Source organism: Trachinotus anak, unplaced genomic scaffold, assembly GCF_046630095.1.
Source record: "Trachinotus anak isolate AG129_WGS33_773 ecotype Australia unplaced genomic scaffold, CSIRO_AGI_Tana_v1 ptg000001l, whole genome shotgun sequence".
NCBI lineage: Eukaryota > Metazoa > Chordata > Actinopteri > Carangiformes > Carangidae > Trachinotus > Trachinotus anak.
The window spans coordinates 6,505,615-6,523,510 of NW_027273852.1; the positions used below are offsets into that span (position 1 = coordinate 6,505,615).

The 17,896-nt window shown below is 41.5% G+C and overlaps 3 protein-coding genes across 3 annotated transcripts; 2 read left to right on the forward strand and 1 right to left on the reverse strand.

Moving 5' to 3' along the window:
- Positions 1-386: 386 nt before the first annotated feature.
- Positions 387-6,918, reverse strand: LOC139607595 (tubulin alpha chain-like). The gene is made up of 4 exons (XM_071460632.1): positions 6,757-6,918; positions 2,520-2,742; positions 1,992-2,140; positions 387-1,614 (listed from the first exon to the last, which is right to left on the reverse strand). The coding sequence occupies exons 1-4, from the start codon at positions 6,757-6,759 to the stop codon at positions 640-642; spliced, it is 1,350 nt and encodes a 449-aa protein (XP_071316733.1). The 5' UTR covers positions 6,760-6,918; the 3' UTR covers positions 387-639.
- A 3,312-nt stretch (positions 6,919-10,230) lies between these two features.
- LOC139607715 (tubulin alpha chain-like) lies at positions 10,231-13,171 on the forward strand. The gene is made up of 4 exons (XM_071460885.1): positions 10,231-10,279; positions 10,473-10,695; positions 11,074-11,222; positions 11,325-13,171. The coding sequence occupies exons 1-4, from the start codon at positions 10,277-10,279 to the stop codon at positions 12,297-12,299; spliced, it is 1,350 nt and encodes a 449-aa protein (XP_071316986.1). The 5' UTR covers positions 10,231-10,276; the 3' UTR covers positions 12,300-13,171.
- A 267-nt stretch (positions 13,172-13,438) lies between these two features.
- Positions 13,439-16,851, forward strand: LOC139607877 (tubulin alpha chain). Its single transcript, XM_071461228.1, has 4 exons — positions 13,439-13,561; positions 14,906-15,128; positions 15,365-15,513; positions 15,748-16,851. Exons 1-4 carry the CDS (start codon positions 13,559-13,561, stop codon positions 16,723-16,725), a joined length of 1,353 nt encoding a protein of 450 aa, XP_071317329.1. The 5' UTR covers positions 13,439-13,558; the 3' UTR covers positions 16,726-16,851.
- The last annotated feature ends 1,045 nt before the right edge of the window (positions 16,852-17,896 follow it).

A 17,896-nucleotide genomic window follows, 5' to 3' on the forward strand; every position in this document is an offset into this window, starting at 1 on the left:
TTGCATTTTCTTATTATCCTGATATACCTGTATTTTACAAATAATATATCACAGGAAAATTTAAGATTTAGTGTGCTGATATCATTTTTCAGATTGAAAATGTCCCTCTAGGTGGAAGAAGTAAAAGCTGCTACATAAGCTGGATTTGACTGTTCTCTAGTGGCTAAACTATAAAACTACAGATATTAAACATTTCAGAGTTTGGTGAGGGGGTGACACAACAAGAGCTCAACATTTTGCCTGTTTGTAGTACAAAACTGAGACTGGATTTTTTGGACGCAACATCTAATATAAATTCGCTAATTAGCACAGATTACATTTAAAAAAATGTATTGCTTCCTAGAAACTTTCAAATGCCTGAGTGTAAAAATAAACAGAAAGCAGTATATTTGCAGGGAAGATTTATTGAACAACAACACTTTTCAAACATAAAAATGATGTTATTGCACAATATTTTATCATTCTGATAAAACAAATTAAAAAGGTAGAAACTGACACAAAAGCTGTCAAAATAAGAATAGCAAATAAAATATTTCTGAATTTGAAACCAACATGCAGAATGTTCTATTTTTTTCTATTTAATAAATAACTGATTCATTTTGTACCTGAAAATAATTGGCAAATGACAGCTAAGCCTGCCTAATATTCCTCTCCTTCCTCATCCTCTTCAAATGAGTCAATCCCCACTTCTTCATAATCCTTCTCCAGGGCAGCCATATCTTCTCTGGCCTCTGAGAACTCTCCCTCTTCCATGCCCTCCCCAACATACCAGTGGACAAAGGCCCTCTTGGCATACATGAGGTCAAACTTGTGGTCGAGACGGGCCCAGGCCTCAGCGATGGCTGTGGTGTTGCTCAGCATGCACACAGCCCTCTGCACCTTGGCAAGGTCTCCACCAGGAACCACAGTTGGAGGCTGATAGTTGATGCCAACCTTGAAGCCTGTTGGGCACCAGTCCACAAACTGGATGGTGCGCTTGGTCTTGATTGCTGCGATGGCCACGTTGACATCTTTGGGCACCACATCACCACGATACAGCAGACAGCAGGCCATGTATTTACCATGACGAGGATCACACTTCACCATCTGATTGGCTGGCTCAAAGCAGGCGTTGGTGATCTCAGCAACTGACAGCTGCTCATGGTAGGCTTTCTCAGCAGAGATGACCGGGGCATAGGTGGCCAGAGGAAAGTGGATACGAGGGTAGGGCACCAAGTTGGTCTGGAACTCTGTCAGGTCAACATTCAGGGCTCCATCAAAGCGAAGTGAGGCTGTGATTGAAGACACAATCTGGCTGATGAGGCGGTTGAGGTTGGTGTAGGATGGGCGTTCAATATCGAGGTTTCTGCGGCAGATGTCGTAGATGGCCTCATTGTCCACCATGAAGGCACAGTCAGAGTGCTCCAGGGTGGTGTGCGTGGTCAGGATGGAGTTGTAAGGCTCCACTACGGCTGTGGAAACCTGGGGAGCTGGGTAGATGGCAAACTCAAGCTTAGACTTTTTGCCAAAGTCAACAGAGAGTCTCTCCATCAGCAGGGAAGTGAAACCAGAGCCAGTGCCTCCACCAAAGGAATGGAAGACTAGGAAACCTTGGAGGCCGGTGCACTGGTCAGCCTACAGATATAAAGAAATGATTTCAAAACACTTGCATAAAATACTGAGACAGCTTTATATCTATGATAACCCTTCTATCCTGTACAATAACAACATATTTTAACAGAGAGCTACATTTGTTTTAATATAAGTAGGTTGTAGACAAACCCATTCTTGGCCACTGTACTTGCTATTGTGTAAAGTTGCTTAAAACATTGTACATTGTATGGTGCTTGAGTTCAAGTTTGTGTGCAGGTCTGACTGTTAGATTTGACTGGTTGATCTAGCTTGGCTGAACAACTCTATACAAGTTTTGACTGCACAGATCCATGAAAATGAGGGAACGAAACAGTGTATACATGAATTAAAACAAGATGGCTTGCCCTACTGTGCCCTACCAGCTTGCGGATCCTGTCGAGGACAGAGTCAATGATCTCCTTCCCAATGGTGTAGTGTCCACGAGCATAGTTGTTGGCTGCATCTTCCTTTCCTGAGATCAGCTGTTCAGGGTGAAAGAGCTGGCGGTATGTTCCTGTCCGCACCTCATCTGGAAAATTGAAGACAAAAGAGTTGGAAAAACTTACTCATCCTTTATACAAAGTGCTGTTCATGGAGACAGCATTTCACCAGGCCACTAAGACTCCTCTGTTCTCAAAGTTAGTGCACCGTGCAGATCTGCTTGTGTGGCTCAAAGATGACAAGATTTCAATTACATAACCTTACATTGATAACTACTGTTAACCACAGTCTCTTCAGACAGAGTTTTAAGGCCTGTGTTGTGAGGACTATTGGCAATTGACGATAGGTGATTTTCTCTCCCTTTTCACCTAAAATCAACATATTGCAATGATGATAGTACAATACATGAAATCACTCATTAGTGATAGCCAAACACAAAACAAGCTCCACTGCATAACACTACTGACCAATGACAGTGGGTTCCAGGTCAACAAAGATCGCCCTGGGGACGTACTTTCCGGCCCCAGTCTCACTGAAGAAGGTGGTGAAGGAGTCATCGTGACCTCCTACTGGCTTGTGGCTGGGCATCTGGCCATCTGGCTGGATGCCGTGCTCCAGGCAGTAAAGCTCCCAGCAGGTGTTCCCCATCTGGACGCCAGCCTGGCCTACGTGGACAGAGATGCATTCACGCTAGAAAAGAAGAAGAGGAGAGGTTGAAAAAGAGACAGAGGGAAGGAGACAAAGGGACTATGCAAGGAAGGAAAAGGATTGTATACTATGACTAATTGTTTGTCGATCTTTTCCAGTAAACCAAGGGATCTGTAAACAGTTATGACTGCAGACTGTCATGAATGGCAAAATGTTCACAAACAAACCCATTTCACATCACATATAATCAGATTTTACACAAACAAGCTTCAGTTGTTGGAATCCAAAGGAATAATTAAGAAACTCTGCCACTAGGTGGAAGCAAAGGCATTTAGAGGGGAATGAGGGCTAAAGTTGAAAGAAGGAGAAAAACAGACTTGCTGCAGCTGTCACTGGACCTCATGTGACCATCTATGAGTAAATGAGTTCAGAGACCAACTGAGCATCTAACATTTAGGTTATGAAGATGACCTAAATAAAAAGACTTAGTAGGTTTGGGAAAATGTGATGATATACCATATACCTTGAAACAACTTAACTGTGTCAAGCATCAGAGAGTTTACCAACCCATTTATACCATGGTACAGAACCTATTCATTTAAAATGTTTCGTAGCATTGGACCATTGTTGACAATGTTGCAAATCACTTGGATGTACTTGATCTGGCAAGTATTTGATTTGGTGAGATAGCTAAAAACACAACATATCTGTCTGGTTTGTACAGTCCTCTGAAGGTTTTATTTCCCAGAATTGTACTATCAAATTACATACAGAAGATTTTATCCATGTTCCTATATCAAAATGTCAACATTTTTCACATATGCTCATCGTAAAGCACCAGAGCCTAAAGGCAATCAATTAACTGCTAAAATTCAAAAAGTTCAAGTTACAATAATATGAACCAGAGCAAATCCTTATATTTGAAAAGATATATATTGTAACTAGGAATGTTTTATTTTTAAGTTTTAATTATCAAAATCAAAGTATCACTTTTCTCCTTTAGAATTTTTATCTTCCTTTGGATCAGGAGTTTAAATGAACAAGAACACAGTCAAATAACCCCCTTATCATTATCACTCACTTCCGTGAACAACAACAACAACAACAACAACAACAACAACAACAACAACTTCTCACATTCGGTAGATTTCCACCTTGATTCATATCAAGCTGCTATTTTTAACCTTCGCACCAACTTTCCCCTTCTCAGTGATCAGCTAGATGAGAGAAGGCACTGGGGGGTGAGGGATGGGGGTCAGTGGAGGGAAAAGGTTTGGAAAATGTTATCATTTTAATGTCTGTTAAATGTCACTAAACTGATCAACAGGAATTTTCAGATGTATTCAACACTTCATTGCCAGACTTTGTCCAAAAGCAAAAGGTGACCTCCACTAACCTCCCCCTCCCAACATGACAGGACTGGGTTTCCAGGTTAGCAGAGCTCCGTCAGCTGCTATTTTCAGGTCCTCATGCTAACCTGACACCCAGCAGTAAAGGCTGACTGTTTCAGTAAACACTGACAGGCAGTATGCTGAAAGTCCTCTGCAATGCGCAAGTCACTTCTTTATTGTTAAAGCTGAGGATGATAATTGCACAGGCTACAGATACATTCTGTCAAAATGGTTTTGTTACTTGAATGGTAAGATATTGCTTTTCAATCACCACAGTGAATGCAGAGCTAAACTCAAAGACAAAAGTGTCAAACTTTTCCTCTCCCTCAAACCTGTCAGGGTGTGTCTGCGTATGACGGGAACTTGGGCATGTCTGAGACTCCACCTCATGGACTTGAGATTCCAGTTTTGTTAGTGACTAAAACTATGAACAGACATAAAATCTCTTGATCCAATCAGAGGAAGAGCGAGGGAGAAGAAAAGTGAACAAGGCAGAGAAAAAGAGAACAATCAATCAATTTGTTAAAAGCTTTTTCAGGTCAGCAAACATGGGAACAGAGATCCCGAAATAGCCCATCATCACAGTACATTCTGCCTCTAAAACAGGAAAATAGACATAATGTTTCAGAAAGACAAGTTGAGGAGAGGCTGCTTCAGAAGGTATTCAGACTGCTTCTCTTTTTACAGTTATTGTGTTGTAGATGTAGTTGCAAATTGATAAAAATTTTAATTTATTACAAATCTAAAACTGAAAACTGTATTTACAAACTGTATCCAGATCCTTAGTTCAGTACTTTGTCAGCTTCTAGCTTTCTTGGTTAAGTCTCCATGAGTCTGCACACCTGGATTTGGGCTGTTTACCCCATTCTTCCTGGCAGCTCCAATAGATTGATGGACAAAAATGCAATTTTATCCATTTAAAATGAAATCTATGAGACAAGTGTGCAAAGAGTGAAGGGGTCTGAATACTTTGTGAAGCCACAGTATGTTGATCTAGATCTAGATGTGTGTCCTTGAGGATGGCTCATATGGGTTTTAGAGACCCTCACCACTTGTGTAGCACCACCATTAGCCAACAACAGACAAAGAGTCCCAGCTTGTATCTAACGAGGGAAGTGGTGCAAATTTAACGATAAAATTTAAAACGTTCAAACACCCAAAGTGATTTCTGTATGCTCAATTAATGACCTTTCCTCCAGTGCCCTTAATCAAATTATAAACGTTGTAAACAAAGTTATGTCCAGAATGCCGTACAACTTCACGTGGGTATTCATGGTCAAAGATGAACATTGTTGATTTTGAATATATCTTGGTGTTTCCTGCTCCAGTCTGGAGTCTTGTGCAACAGGCAGCTAGGTCAGGCAGTACGAGACTGAATCCACATTCACACACAATATACAGTAAGCAACAGGTTTTCTGACATTTTCTGTGCACATTTATGCTCCCAAGTTAAGATTCTCCATGTGAATTCACTTATGACCCTTGGTCTATTTCCATTTTTTACCGTTTTCATTCATGCATATAATTATTTAGGGTCACTGATTACTAACACTAACAATATAGGAACTGAATATTATGGATCAGGACTATTTGATGAAGGCGGGTATACAGTAGTAGTGTACTCAGTACACAATGATACCATTTGGTTTTTACAAGCAGTAGTGACAACGCTAACAGGCTGTGTTTATACTACACTATGCAAACAGAACACAACGGCTGTGTGTGTGTGTCCTTGTCCAATTCCTGATACTGAAACATCAGACTTACTATGGTTTATGTCAAAATGTTCCCATTCAGAGTGCCTGAAAGTGTCTGTTCCATTCTGCAGGTATTAGAGTCATTAGTGCCTTTAGCCTCAATTGTATGGACAGAATTTTTAAATTGTTGTAAAGGTTAAATAAGTCTGGCCCAAGCCATGGTATACATCTGCAGATACAGTCACTCTTACAACCGCACCACGGCCGTTTGAATTGGGAGGGAAAAGAAAATATACCTCCTCTGCACAAATACTTGCCTTGTCCAAATCTGAGCTGACTTAGAGACTGTTAGATTTATTGAGACACACCCAAATTCCTTACCAACACATATAGGCCTATACCACACACACACACACACACACACACACACACACACACACACACACACACACACACACACACCTTACCACCTAGTAAACCTACAGTAAGGTATTAAAAATATTCTAACATGCTGTTTTTGAGAATCCAACAGTGCTCTTGAATCTAATCTGAAAAATACTGAACTACTGACAGAATAAACGCTAAAGAAATCAAACTGTTTGTATCTTCTTTCTTGTCTCTGCTGAAGTGTGGAAAATATGGACTAATCATGGCCACCTGCTCACCCAGGCCAGCAGCAAGCTCAGCTTTACTGCCAGTCACTGAGTGAAACATCTATTTCTGACACAGAGAGGCTTCTTCTTCTGCTGCTGCTGCTGCTGCTGCTGCTGCGGCTGCTGAGGGCACAGAGGCAGCACTCTCTTTAATCTGGAACATTTAAATATTGAATTTTTACTGACGCACATTTAAAAAAATATTAAAAAAAAAAAAAAAAAAAACACGAAAGTGCTGGAGAAATCTTCACTGGGAAGATAAAGCAAACGAAAGTGGAGTGGAAGTTTCTTTACAATCAGAACAGTGTTACTTACCATTGTTCCTTCTTGGTGGGATGTCCTTCAGAAGAAAAACAGCTTGGTGCTGGGTGGAGGTTTCCCGTAGCTTCTCACAGCGGCCGTCAAAGTGGTCCGAGTGAGTAAGTAATGCCAGGTGGGTGAGGAGCTGTCACGCTATATTCAACTGCAAACCACTCCCACCTTTTTCCTCTGTCGGGGACGCGCACCGTGAGCGCGCAGGCCCCTGGGTTGCAAGGTTGAGGGTGTTGTCATTGTGACACAGTTTCAAGACATAAACCGGAAGATGTTTTTTTTTTTTTTTTTTTTTTTTGGAAAATAGTGTCAGCGCTTGTATTAAGATAATAAATGTCTCAGTACTCAACCAAACACAACTCAACTTTATTTAAACTGCAACAAAGAGACAGCAGAGGTCAAAGTGTGTTTTAAGGTGATATATGTTGTGTGGGGGATATGTACAGCAGAAGGATTGAAAAAATCAAAAAATAAAGGTTAGTTTAATTTAGTTCAAAAGTGCGGAATATTAAACCCCCTACACTGATTATACATCATAGCTACAACCACTGAGTACCAGAAAGAAATCTCAATTCATTTTTCACACCTAACTTACAGGATATTCATTTAACTCATCAGTTGCAGTACTCAACACGTTATTCATTAATAGGCCGCAGTGCAATTCAGAGTGTCCTTACATGATGATGTAGATTAGGATTAAAGTCCCCCTCCCTCACACTGGATCAGCTTTCATGTCAGGAGAATGGTCAGGGTCACGCCTGGGCAGTCTCTTTCCTCCTGCAAATCACTAACCCTCAGACTGCTGTTTTACTGGGTAAGTTGTCACTGACACTTTCTGAAAGCTAGAGGTCGTAGTTGCTTCACCATGAGTCACTGTGGGAGTTAAACAGTGTGAGAGATAATGTGACGTCTCAGACTGGATAGACCATGTGTTTATATTTACGTGTAAACTTGTTTTTTTTCTTCTAATGTGAACGTTTGGACTCATTCCTTATGTGCTTGCATGTTAATTATTCTGTGGTGATGATATTTTTTATCCAAGTGGTCAATGGTCAACTTTTCTGTGGCATCATAATGTCCAGCAAAAAACGCTTCTGTCCATTGTTAAACACTGTAACTCAGGAAGGGGAGATTGTGACCATATTTCCTGCATCTTGGCTGGTTCGTGGAGGCATACAACTGCAAGGCAGTAATTCTAGTTTCACTGCTGCAGTGGGTCCTGAAAAGTATTTTTGTAGTAATGTCAGCTACCTGCTTTCTGCATGAATTGGGATTGTAAACTCTTGTAAGATGTTGCTGATATTTTGCTTTTTTAAACATATTTATCCATCGTGAGCTCATCTTTTTATTCTCATTTCTTTCTTTCTTTCTTTCTTTCTTTCTTTCTTTTAGAACTACCATTATTGTGAGCCATTAGTGAAAAGAGTTAATTGTGGTGCGCTCGAGACCTATACACTCAAACAATGAAAGTGGGTCAGGGCTTTATGACTCCGGCAACACCTATGAGGGCAAAACACATGAGAGAAGACAACAGCAAACAGGGTGTGTGCTTTCCCATCAATATTATACAGCATGAACCAAAACGACTTAGTGTTCACATTTTCTATATTTTGTATTGTACAGTTTAAAAAAACAAATGCATGATTACATTGTACATATCAGCCCATCCTGTCTATAAGGTTATTAATCTCATTGTAAGTACTATGTAAAGCACCAATATGAAACCAAAATATGTAAATTTGACAAACATAATATTGCATTTAGCATTTACACTCCACCACTTTGTGAGCTTTGTCTTAAAAGAATATAACACTGACATCACTTACTGTATTTGTTACAGATGAGTCTCACAGCCTCAGGAGGGAAACCAACCTGATAATTAATAGCTGTGCAGTTGATGCTGCAGTGTCAGTCTTAGGCTCCAGGCTACTACAAATATGTACTTTTATAAGTCACCCGGGATAGTTTCTAGGACAGTGAGAGAGAGTTTATCTTAGTGCTGAGTTTGTCATTAATATTCATTTTTGACTGACATCCATTGTTTTTTTTTGGGTGAAAATAGAAGAAATAAAGATGGTGAGAGCAAGGAGAAAGTCACCATACATGTATCATTTGTAAGTGAAGCCGTGGATTGCTTGGATGTTTTATCACTCAAAGGAAGATTTTACTGAATCAACATTGCCATATGGTTTGAACTCTGGCGTTACAGTGGCCGCCTGCTGGTCTTGAAAGTGGTTTGACTAGTTTTAAAATATCACAGTGCTGAGCGTTCTGCCTTTGAGCCGTGGCATTGTATCAACAGTTTAGGTTATTCCTGCCAACTGTTGCAGGCAGCTATCGCGCTGCTATGCAAACGAATATCATGTATAATAGAACTGTAAACATGTGAACTACACAACCTATTAGATATAAATGGCTTTCTGGGCTTAGAAATCTGAATGGAACGACAAGTGCTTAGACAACCATGATTTTGAGCCTTTTTAACCTTCTCTATGAACTGTTCCTGTGCTGACTCTTTTGTTGCATGTAGTGAAACCACTCCTGCAGGCAGTTGTGGTTTACTCCATTTAGTCAGCTGACACCTCATGAGGCCTTTCGCATGTATTCAGTTTCACTCCTCTCTCAAGGGGTTGGGATTGGTAGTTCATATCAACCGTGTGGGAAAATGGAAGGCATGACAAACAATGCATTTCATTTTGATAAAACAGCACATTTTAGTTTATCAAAGGTGCCACTGGGGACTCAGAACAGATGTTATGTGTTTGGAGATTATGTCTTTCCATATACATACATTTCAACAAAAATTAGCACCATGCATTTGTGTGATTATCCCATAAATATTCTTTAAAAGAAGACTGAAGATTGTTGGTGATTCTTTGTTATGAAAGTGGAAGCAAAGAGTTGATGAATTCAGCAAATGTGTTAAAAAGTCATACATTTAACCATCAAATTTTCATGTATCCACACATTAATATCAAAAAGTCACATGACAAAATCAAAATTACAACATGAGGCTAAGTCTTTGAAAAAGTCAGTGATAAAAAAATAACAAAAGTAAAAGTGAATAACTGTGTTGTTTTCACCATACCTCAATTCCAAATTTTCCAAATTAGTACACAGTTCTTCTCAAAACCTCAAAACAACAGGAGTTTGTTGTCCTGTCATTAACTACATCATGAAGTCAGGTGAGATTAGAAACCACCCAATGGAACTACATTAGATTACCTTCCCCTCATGCAGGGTTCCGCTTCTGCTTTCTGAAATTTGAGGTGCACATACACACGGGCAAAAAAAACAGTCACAGACTCACACAATGAATAGGGTGGTGACCTCCTTTTGCATTGTGTGTATGTCAGTCAAGCGGATGGTCTTATCCTGGTCTCATCAGGAGGTTCTCTGATTACAGCACAGATCAAATCACTGTTCACCTTAAACTGCAGGTATATAAGCGCTGAGTAACACCGCTGCCTTTAGTGCAACATCTTCTTACCGATACCTGGACATTGGAGAAGAGAGATAAACTATGGTGAGATATGGTTTGCTCGGGTGAAAAACTACTGTATTTATATCGTTGTAAGATGTGCTGTATTTGCTCAAAAGTGTTGGTTAGTGTGAAATATTGTACTGTAATAAGACAGAATGATATCTACATCATAACGGACAGAGTAGAATATAACTGATGCTTCTGGTAACTGAACAGTATTGCTCATTCTCTGCAGCGTGAATGTATCTCCATTCATGTGGGCCAAGCTGGGGCTCAGATTGGCAATGCATGCTGGGAGCTGTACTGCCTGGAACATGGGATCCAGCCAGATGGACAGGTGCCCTCCGACAAGACTATTGGAGGTGGAGATGACTCCTTCAACACCTTCTTCAGTGAGACAGGGGCAGGAAAGCATGTTCCCAGAGCAATCTTCGTCGACCTGGAACCGACTGTCATTGGTCAGTATCAGTTAAATAGCTGATGATTATTATTATATTAACAAATCTATGTGTGTATTAGAGACTCAACATGGGTTGTTGCATTCTCCATCTGTGGAGAAATGTTAAAATGTAAAACAACAAGATATGCCTATCACATTCAGTTCTTCACATTAAATGCATCCATATTCACATTTTGACATAAAACATATGTATTGCGTTACTATAATTATCATACAAACTTGAACCTACAGATGATAATTATCTCTTTATTACCAAAACAAAGATTCCTTGTACCATTGTGGAAACATGTAGATACAAAGCAGTTTATCTCAATTCAACTTTAGGATTACTCATTCAATAAAACCATTGGTATGTGGTGCTTTTTTTGTTGTCCAGATGAGGTGCGTACAGGGACGTACCGGCAGCTGTTCCACCCTGAGCAGCTGATTACAGGAAAGGAGGATGCTGCCAACAACTATGCCCGTGGACACTACACCATCGGCAAGGAGATCATTGATCTGGTTCTGGACAGGACTCGTAAACTGGTGGGACTGCCTGAAAGTGCATGTTTCTTTTATATTAAGCTTGTTTTTTTAATTAATTAAATATGAATTCACTTTAACATTCTTGAACTATTTCATTTTCAGGCTGACCAGTGCACTGGCCTGCAGGGTTTCCTAATCTTCCACAGCTTCGGTGGAGGCACTGGCTCTGGTTTCACTTCCCTGTTGATGGAAAGACTCTCTGTTGATTATGGTAAAAAGTCTAAGCTTGAGTTTGCCATCTACCCAGCTCCCCAGGTTTCCACAGCCGTAGTGGAGCCTTACAACTCCATCCTGACCACCCACACCACTCTGGAGCACTCTGACTGTGCCTTCATGGTGGACAATGAGGCCATCTACGACATCTGCCGCAGAAACCTCGATATCGAGAGGCCAACCTACACTAACCTGAACAGGCTCATTGGCCAGATTGTGTCTTCAATCACAGCCTCACTTCGCTTTGATGGAGCCCTGAATGTTGACCTGACAGAGTTCCAGACCAACTTGGTGCCCTACCCTCGTATCCACTTTCCTCTGGCCACCTATGCCCCGGTCATCTCTGCTGAGAAAGCCTACCATGAGCAGCTGTCAGTTGCTGACATCACCAACACCTGCTTTGAGCCAGCCAATCAGATGGTGAAGTGTGATCCTCGTCATGGTAAATACATGGCCTGCTGTCTGCTGTATCGTGGTGATGTGGTGCCCAAAGATGTCAACTCTGCCATCGCAGCAATCAAAACCAAACGCACCATCCAGTTTGTGGACTGGTGCCCAACAGGCTTCAAGGTTGGCATCAACTATCAACCTCCAACTGTGGTTCCTGGTGGAGACCTTGCCAAGGTGCAGAGGGCTGTGTGCATGCTGAGCAACACCACAGCCATCGCTGAGGCCTGGGCCCGTCTCGACCACAAGTTTGACCTCATGTATGCCAAGAGGGCCTTTGTCCACTGGTATGTTGGGGAGGGCATGGAAGAGGGAGAGTTCTCAGAGGCCAGAGAAGATATGGCTGCCCTGGAGAAGGATTATGAAGAGGTGGGTGCTGATAACATGGGAGAAGAGGATGAAGGAGAAGAATACTGACTTTATTGAAATCTGCACTTGGGCCAAAATTTTCGTAGTAAAACATCAAAGGTATGAAGAAATCAACAAAACTACCATTTGGGTCAGAAAATTACACATTTTAATAATCTCTAGTATTATCAAATCAAAAGAGTCTGTGACACGCATTCACAAAACTAACCCAAAGTCTAAGCTGAAAATCATAATATTAGTGAAAGAATGTCAGAAAATCAGTTATGGTACCTTGATTAAAAAAACTTGTGGTCAAACATACCCTGCTTTGGGCTTTTAAAGATCTTTTCTTTCTGCAGGATCCGCCTGAGAAACTTAGACCAAACCCTCCCTTTTGTGCACCTCCCCCCACTATCCTCTCCCATGAGGAATGTAAGTTATGAAAGGGCTCCTATGTCAGTTTCTATATGCCATTCAGCTGTGACTCTGTGAGAGTCAGAGAGGGAGAAAATAACTGACTTACTCACTGACTAGTGTTGTTTGTGCAGCTCATACTCAGACAGTACCCTGCAGGAACAATAGGATCCCAGTAATGTATGAATCACAGCTATGTGATCCTAAGAGGGCTGTTGAAAAACTGTAGCAAAGAAAATAAGAAAAAACTGTGCTTGACATTTCTGAGAAGTTTTTTTTGTTTGTTTGCTTTTTTATCTTTAACATTTCCTCACATCAGGTGTTTATTGGTTGCTAATGTGATGTTTCTCAGCATTTCCTTGATTAGCTGGTTTAACTGGAACACTGCATATTACGTCAAAATAAGTCATTTTTGTCCTCTTAACACAGAAATTGTAGGGATTCTTTCGCCTAACCATTTTCTCCCACTATTAAAACATATGTATTTTGCATTTGGTGATCAACAATAAAGAACTAAATAGACTGTTCCACTGTGTGATTATTCATTAAATGATTTAATACAGACACAGGGTGGACTATGCATGTGTGTTGATGAGCATGTGGGTGCAGATGGGCAAAAGTGCTATAGAGAAAATGAAATAGGGTTATTTTTCTATACATAAGCACATAACTTCAAACTGAAAGACAAAGCAAATGAATGTGAGGGTGGATAACATGACATAAAGAAATAGGGACTTCCCTCTTTTTTTTTCAAACTGCTGTTCCCTCCCGCCAATGAGCTATGCAGCTGCTTGCTGTGGTTTCCTGCCTGCCCCCTCCACATCCTTGCCTATATAAACCCTGACTCTCCCTCTCCTCCGCACTTCTGCCTTGTGTCTGAATCCTCAACGTCGGTCGCAGGACAAGCAGACAAAATGGTGAGTAACTGCTGATGACGTAGCCTAGAAATTCCAATCTCTTTTTCCTTCATCCTGCCTTTGTGTCTGTTTCTTAGCATTAGATGGATTATACAGCTAATGCTCACAGAGCCTTACTGATACAAAAGCAGCTCTATGCTATTAGATGATAGGAGTTTTGAGCTGAATTTATGGAATGACACTGAATAATCTAGGCCAGACAATGGACACTTTATGAGTTAGACTGCTTTCACATGTTCACAGGCTACTTGTTTGATATGTTACAGCTAGTCATAAAACAGGAAACAAATGTAACTACAGGGAAAAAATTAAGTGGAGCCATAATTGTGTGCTCTTTGAGGAATTAAGAGTTTTCGTCGCTAAGAAGGAGTGACCGGGGTAATCGTGGCAGTGGGGGGATGGATAGAAAGAAGAGAGAAAAGAGGAGTGGTCTGGCCCAGGCAGCATAAGTTAGTTGGCAGCCATTTTGCAGCTGTTAGGAGTTTTTAGTTGGAGAGAGATGCGGAGAGAAAGAAAGAGAGGGGGAGAGAGAGAGAGAGAGAGAGAGAGAGAGAGAGAGAGAGAGACATCCCTGACTGTTACACAGCACTATGCAGCTGCACAGGATGGGGGAGGAGAGAGGCACAAAAGGGGAGGGAGTGAGGAAAGGGAGGAAGCACAGGATGAAGAAGTGGGGGAAGGTTTTCCTATCCTCTTGAGGCATGCCCTTTCTGTCTGCCACATACTGCCTTACTTTGCATTTTCCTTTCTTTTCCCTGAAAACTCTCAAAAACAAAAACTAATTCCAAGGCTTTCAAAACTGCATTCCATCTGTAGCTATATGTCGTAGAGAGGTATGCTGGATTCTACTGCAGCAGCTATATTATAACAGAGCTTTCATTTAAATGCTGACTTCCTTGTGCGGACGTTGAGCAGCAGAAAGCTTTAACATTCTGTTCTGGCAGACAGTGTTCAGCAGTCAAACGTTTCTTTGCTAATTAAGCAGTTTCCTCTCTGAACTGAGAGCAGACATCATACCACAGATTGTCATAAGAAAGAACAAAGGCACCACAAAGCACTAAGGAAATACAATACACGTTCCATGTTCCTTTGCCCTTTTTATAACAAATAACATGAACCCTCTCAACTGAACAATGTGAGCTGACCTGAAATACATTAGTGCTCACTGATCAACTGTGGCTGTATTATTCAATCCTGATACAATTATTTCTATGCAATCACTGTTGGAGACAGGCAGTACTGCTATAGAAAATATCTACAGTAGCACAGAGTAGTAAATGTGTGTCTGATAACATATTAACTGGTGGCTTTCTTTAACCAACCTCTCCCCCTTCATTTATTCAGCGTGAGTGTATTTCTATGCACGTCGGCCAAGCCGGAGCCCAGATGGGCAATGCATGCTGGGAGCTGTACTGCCTGGAACATGGGATCCAGCCAGATGGACAGATGCCCTCTGACAAGACTATTGGAGGAGGAGATGACTCCTTCAACACCTTCTTCAGTGAGACAGGGGCAGGAAAGCATGTTCCCAGAGCAATCTTTGTCGACCTGGAACCGACTGTCATTGGTCAGTAGTCCACATTATTTCCCACTATTGTTTGTTTAATTTAAATTGTGCACATAAATCTTTACCTCAAAAAAGCTACATGTACACTGATGACACTTTACTTTGATTTTGAGCAAAGTATTCCAGCTTTAATGCTATCTCATGTTCAATTATAGTATCAGAGGAAATATGATATTTAGGGAATTAGACATAGAGACATTTGTTCTTATTCTGGTCTCTAACTGCCCCCTTTACAGATGAGGTGCGTACAGGAACGTACCGGCAGCTGTTCCACCCTGAGCAGCTGATTACAGGAAAGGAGGATGCTGCCAACAACTACGCCCGTGGACACTACACCATCGGCAAGGAGATCATTGATCTGGTTCTGGACAGGACTCGTAAACTGGTGAGAGCTTTGGGACATTAATTTGCTGGACAGGTTTAGCATTTAACAAGATTTGAGCTCTTCAAAAAGCATTTTGCTTCAGCTATTTTTATTAAAAAAAAAGAAAGAAAGAAAAGGGAATTCCAGTTTTGAAAGATATAGACAAAGTGGTGACTTTTCCATTTCTTATTTCATTTCATTAGATTGTGCAGCTGGAATGGGATTTTGATTAATCAAAGCCAATTTTCCTTTCAGGCTGACCAGTGCACTGGCCTGCAGGGTTTCCTAATCTTCCACAGCTTCGGTGGAGGCACTGGCTCTGGTTTCACTTCCCTGCTGATGGAAAGACTCTCCGTTGATTATGGAAAGAAATCAAAACTTGAGTTTGCTGTCTACCCAGCTCCCCAGGTTTCCACAGCTGTAGTGGAGCCTTACAACTCCATCCTGACCACCCACACCACTCTGGAGCACTCTGACTGTGCCTTCATGGTGGACAATGAGGCCATCTACGACATCTGCCGCAGAAACCTCGATATCGAGAGGCCAACCTACACTAACCTGAACAGGCTCATTGGCCAGATTGTGTCTTCAATCACAGCCTCACTTCGCTTTGATGGAGCCCTGAATGTTGACCTGACAGAGTTCCAGACCAACTTGGTGCCCTACCCTCGTATCCACTTCCCCCTGGCCACCTATGCCCCGGTCATCTCTGCTGAGAAAGCCTACCATGAGCAGCTGTCAGTTGCTGACATCACCAACGCCTGCTTTGAGCCAGCCAATCAGATGGTGAAGTGTGATCCTCGTCATGGTAAATACATGGCCTGCTGTCTGCTGTATCGTGGTGATGTGGTGCCCAAAGATGTCAACTCTGCCATTGCAGCAATCAAAACCAAGCGCACCATCCAGTTTGTGGACTGGTGCCCAACAGGCTTCAAGGTTGGCATCAACTATCAGCCTCCAACTGTGGTTCCTGGTGGAGACCTTGCCAAGGTGCAGAGGGCTGTGTGCATGCTGAGCAACACCACAGCCATCGCTGAGGCCTGGGCCCGTCTCGACCACAAGTTTGACCTCATGTATGCCAAGAGGGCCTTTGTCCACTGGTATGTTGGGGAGGGCATGGAAGAGGGAGAGTTCTCAGAGGCCAGAGAGGATATGGCTGCCCTGGAGAAGGATTATGAAGAGGTGGGCACTGACAGCATGGGAGAGGAGGATGAAGAGGGAGAGGAGTATTGAAGTATCAAACATCATCACACATTCCAAATGTTATCATGAACGTAACACATTCCCATCAACATTCTGATAACCTGTGATGGTGACATGTCAGTATTATCAATAAAAAGTTCTCATGAACCTTTTAAATGAACTTGTAATCATTCTTGAACTCTTCAGTCATTTACAAGGACTATTATCTGCATAAGGGAGATCACAGTGTAATAATATATTACACTACGATATATATTAGGAAATATACAAAATATTTAAATCAAAGTCAATATATAATACATTTTACACTTTACATTTTGGTTCATTGCCACATCATGGAGGGGATTTTTCCAGCAGTGTTTTGCTGGATTTCAGTCTGTGTGCAGCTTGCATTCATTTATAAAGGAAATTCCACTTTCTCTGCCTTTGCCAATTTCCTGCCTTTTTTTGCCCTGTTGATGACTAAGTCACAAAGTATACAATGGGCAAGGCTGGCCTCGCTCCTGCAGTTGCTTCCTTAGCCACCAGATGGGAGTAATGTGACCACCTAGTAAAGTTGTGGGAGTTGGTTTGTCCTTAGACTGTACAGTACATAAACAGGTTTAATCATATCAGACATCACAAACCAGTCCAAATGAATTTACCTGATGAGCTCATCATGTGATCCTGACCAGTACTCTGATGATGGATGAGTCACACAGTTACCTTGTAGTTCACCTCTCTGGTCCACTACAATGAATGAGTTTGAAGGACTATAGCTATGACTGAATATAAGACGTACACATCTTTTACTCAAGCAAAATCAAAACCACAGTGTAAAAATACTCCACTACAAAAGAAAAATCATGTATTCAAAATCTTGCATGGGCAAAAGTACTTAAAACCGAGGGTACCAAAAATAAATCATATAAATTATGCAGCATTAGGCTGTAGAAGAAGTAGAGCTTAGTTCAGTGAATTTATTTAGCCCGATCACTGTGACATTTAATGTAGTTAGGTAATTGGTGATATTTTGAAATGAAACTGTCGGTGACTATTTGCTTTATATGTCTAGCCTAGCTGGTTAGCCACACGCAGACACCAGCAGACGCAACTGGGTTTATAGGCTTAGCCTGTGTGCGTTTATATTATCGGAGAGCAACAGGCGGACACTGGGGCAGGGCGGGTCCGGTGACGCTTCAAAACACTGGCATTTTCCAGA